Source organism: Porites lutea, chromosome 9 (genome assembly GCF_958299795.1).
Source record: "Porites lutea chromosome 9, jaPorLute2.1, whole genome shotgun sequence".
NCBI lineage: Eukaryota > Metazoa > Cnidaria > Anthozoa > Scleractinia > Poritidae > Porites > Porites lutea.
In genome coordinates this window covers 7,655,192-7,659,280 of record NC_133209.1, presented here as the reverse complement: position 1 = coordinate 7,659,280, position 4,089 = coordinate 7,655,192, and the positions used below count along the sequence as shown (strand labels likewise).

Below are 4,089 nucleotides of genomic sequence, written 5' to 3'. Positions count from 1 at the left end.
ATACCTCGTTCAGTCCGCGTCCCCTCGATTGTTCCACGAGTATTGGGCGGCATGCCCGGCCGAAGAAAACGACGAAGACGACCCTCCACCCAACGACCCCGCTTTCGTCAAAACGGGCGTGGGATCAGGAGTGTGTTGGCCAAAGCGGCCAAAATCGGCTATAAATTGGGACGCGATAAACGGTATAAACGAATGGGAACCAAAGGTGCCACGGGTCATTACCGACGTCTCCCTCGACCGTGGGAACGATGATCCGACAACCCAGTAGTGTGATTGTGGCTGGCCCGTCGGGCAGTGGCAAGAGCGAGTTGGTGGAACAATGGTTACGGTACCTCAACGTGTTTCAAGTCAAACCGAAAAAGATAGTCTATGCGTACGACCAATGGCAACCCCGGTTCGACCGTATGTAAAAGAAGGATGGCATTCAGTTTATCGCGGGTTACCGAACGTCAGTCATTTGACCAAATGGTTCGGCCCTACGCGTGGGGGTGTGTTGGTCTTGGACGATCTCATGGAAGAAGGGGGACAGGACAAACGCGTGTTGGATTTGTTCACCAAAGATTCCCATCATCGCAACATCACCGTGCTGTATTTGACACAAGATTTATTCCCCCCTGGAAAATTATTCGAGACGATCAATCGCAATGCCCATTACATTGTGGCTTTCAAAAACCCACGGGATCAAACGGGCATACGAACCATTTTACTGCAAGCCTTTTCCGACCGTTGGCGTCAAGTCTTGCGCCTATTTAAATGCATCACGTCGCACCCTTTTGGCTATTTGATGTTGGATGTGCATCCTGCCTTGGATGATCGCTACCGATTGTGGAGTCATTTAACGCCCCGAGAAGATCAAGCGCAAGTCCATACCTCGCCCGTGGATGTCCCTGCCGTTCGAAAACGCGCTGCAACGAGAACGCGAACGTCAACGCCGGCAAAGAGAAGGCAGACAACACACTGACTTATCGGCCCGCATGGACACCCCAACCCTCTCGCCCGCCGGCGTGGGCTCCCCCTCGGCGCCACCTCCCTCCTTGGATCTCAGCAGCATGACGGACATGGTGACCGAATTGACCCGACCGGTCCATCGAGCCCAATTGGATCAAGAGATTGAGGATTTCAATGTGACCTACCCGGTGAATGTGGACGATGCCTTGAATATGTTCAGTCTACCGCCAGTGGCAGGCACCGGCACCACCCCAACGACCACCGCGGCACCGCCCATCACCACCGCTACTCAAACCCGACCCATCACGTCTACCAGAACACGCCCTACGACCACCGCCAGACGACCCCGACCCGTCAAGTCCTCCCGAACACACCCCGTCACCACCGCCACGAGCACCACCGCCCCATCTCGCCCCCTCACCGCTCGCCGCAGCGCCGGTGCAGGGACAAGGACCACCACCTCGACGGTGACGACCCCCAGTGGACGTCCCAGAATCGCCGCCAAACGACCGCGACGACGTCCCCGTGTGCCCTCTCCCCCCGCGCCCGATTCTTCCCCTCCGCCGTCGGATGACGATGGCGATGATGACGACGAGGATCGACGGCAGGGATTAAGGCGACGGTTAGATTTGCTGAATGAAGATGCTCAACAACGTGCTCGAGGCAGGCGTATTCGAAATATCACGGATACCAATACAGTAACCACAGTCTACGAAAAAGGGGGAGGACGACCTTCTGTGCGCCGCACTTCCACCCGAACGTCCAGCTCAAGTCTGCCTCCCTCCCTCCCCTCCACGCCGAGGACGTGGCCCTTAAACGCAAACGCACAAAGGCGCGACGTCGCAAACCCGCCAGACGACAACGGCGTATGACCTATGGTTAAGTAGGTCAGGTAAATTAAGGCATGGGCCTCAATTTGCCTTAATTTGCTCTCTTTAAAAGTGAGGGGGTGGTCTATATCTAAGAGCTTTAGATGAAGAGACTTAAAACTTTGCCAGCTAACCACATTTTTAGTTTGCGTCAATTTTGTACTTTAAAATTATGCAAATTAGGTCACGTGACCTCCATCGGCTGAAAAAGCTTGTTCTCTAAACGGCAACACTTTTTCGTGTGTCTTCAATTATTTTACCGGTTGCATAATGTTAATGCCGTTTAATGTATCACTTCTGTGCTTGGCCTTTTTTAGATATTTAAAATCGAAGGCGTTAACATGGGATACAATTGCTTTGTGGGACTGGGTCTAGTTGAAAAAGCCGTTTATTTTCTAAAACAGTAAGAAATTCAAAAAAGGCCAAGCACAGTCTTGTAGATGCTTGCATTACACATTGTCCTAAACCAGTCCGGTTTAATAACCTACAAAAAAAAGTGTTGCCATTTTTGTTTAAAGACTTTTTATTGTTTTCTGGCCGTGTGGAGTCACGTGACAACATTTGCATAATTGAACATCACCTAATTGACGGAAACCACACATGTATGTATCTGGCAAAGTTTCATCTTTCTACTGCCTACGTGCTCAGAGATAGACCACCCCCCATCACTTTTTTACTGAATCATTGGGGACCCGTGCCTTAATTTACCTGAGAGGGGGTGTCTCGCCGGGTCTCATTGTGGGGATTGGCAAAGCCGGCTATGGGATCACCAAAGCCTTGGGGGATCATCAAACCAAGCGAGCCATTAAAATTGCCGAAAAACGCCGTTGGTATCCATGGGGGGGACCACCCCTGATCTTCCTTCTGTTGATCAAACCCCTCACCTGACCCTCACCTGAGTCCCTTCTACCATTCTCCTGACGATCATGTGATAGATAGATAGCTTTATTAAAAATCCATTGCAGCCCAAGGGCTGGATTACGGACTGTACAATACGTTGAATACTAAGACTAACTATTATAAATAAATAACAGTAAATAAATAAAACAAAGGAACAAAATACTACGTCATGAAATTTAAGAAAATAGCCGCGAATTTACAATAAAACCATTAGAAAATAGCCGCGTTGTGCATGATAAAACTATTCATTAGTCTATTTGTTCTACAAGGAGGTACGTTAAAAGCGCGCTTTCTCCTTAAGGCTACAGTACTAAGATTACGTGGCGGCAAAAGGCCATGTAATTTGTGGAGGCTGTTGTCCTTAATCTCATTGAATAGGCGCTCTGTCAGCCATTGGCGCCGTTGTTGGAGGGTGGCAATATTACACTCTTTTAGAGCCTCTTGATAGCCTAAATCTGGGAAAATAATTCTAAGACCACGGCGCTGAATTTTCTCTAGCTCTTCAGAGAGATACTCAGGCAGACCATTGTGGAAAACTTGGCAGGCATATTCAGACATGGGCCGGATACACGTAGTATAGAAACAAAGTAGCTGCGCAGGATCTCCTTTTGCACGCTTAAGCTGCCTTAAAAGATATAGCCTAGAGGCTCCTTTTTTGATAACATTCTCTATGTGAGCGTTCCTCTTTAGATAGTTTGAAATTGTGAGACCAAGAAGTTTTGCGCTAGTTACAACCTCAATTGGTTTGTTGTTAATAGTAACTGCTTCGAAAGGATCTACAGACCTTGAGAAACTTATCTGCTACTCTTTACACTTGGTCTCATTCAATTGGAACTTATCTATTTCGGCTTGCCTAACTAAGTCGTCTACAGCAAATTGGATTCCACTTGGTTGGCCCTTGTGGACTGTCTCGGCCATCGATGTGTCATCGACGTACTTCCAAAGGTTGACGCCATTGATATTGATGTCATTTATCATTACCAGGAAGAGCCAGGGCCCCAATTTGGTCCCCTGCGGGACACCTGCCCTGACAGATCCCCAATCCGAGTAGCAATCGTGGGCGAGTTTCACTCGTTGCTTCCTGTCAGTAAGAAAATCTGCAATCCAGTCCAGCACCCAAGGAGGTAGCTCATAATCAGTAAGTTTAGCCATAAGAATGGCGTGGTGATATCGCGTGTTTTTTTTTTTGGTCTATAAAAGCCAGTGTCTGGCACGGGAAAAATTCAAATTTTCTCCCCCGTCATGGCGGACAACCTATTGTATCGAAGACAATGACGAAGACAATGACGAGGATGCCCTGTTGGACCGGTGGGAGCAATTGGGAGGCGGCGCTGCCCGAGGTCCCCTCTTTCAATTCCATATGCAACCTATT

The 4,089-nt window shown here is 49.0% G+C and overlaps 1 protein-coding gene across 1 annotated transcript; it reads right to left on the bottom strand.

Annotated features, from left to right (window-relative positions):
* Positions 1-3,518: 3,518 nt before the first annotated feature.
* LOC140948825 (uncharacterized) lies at positions 3,519-3,869 on the bottom strand. Its single transcript, XM_073398099.1, has one exon. The coding sequence runs from the start codon at positions 3,867-3,869 to the stop codon at positions 3,519-3,521; it is 351 nt and encodes a 116-aa protein (XP_073254200.1).
* Positions 3,870-4,089: the final 220 nt, after the last annotated feature.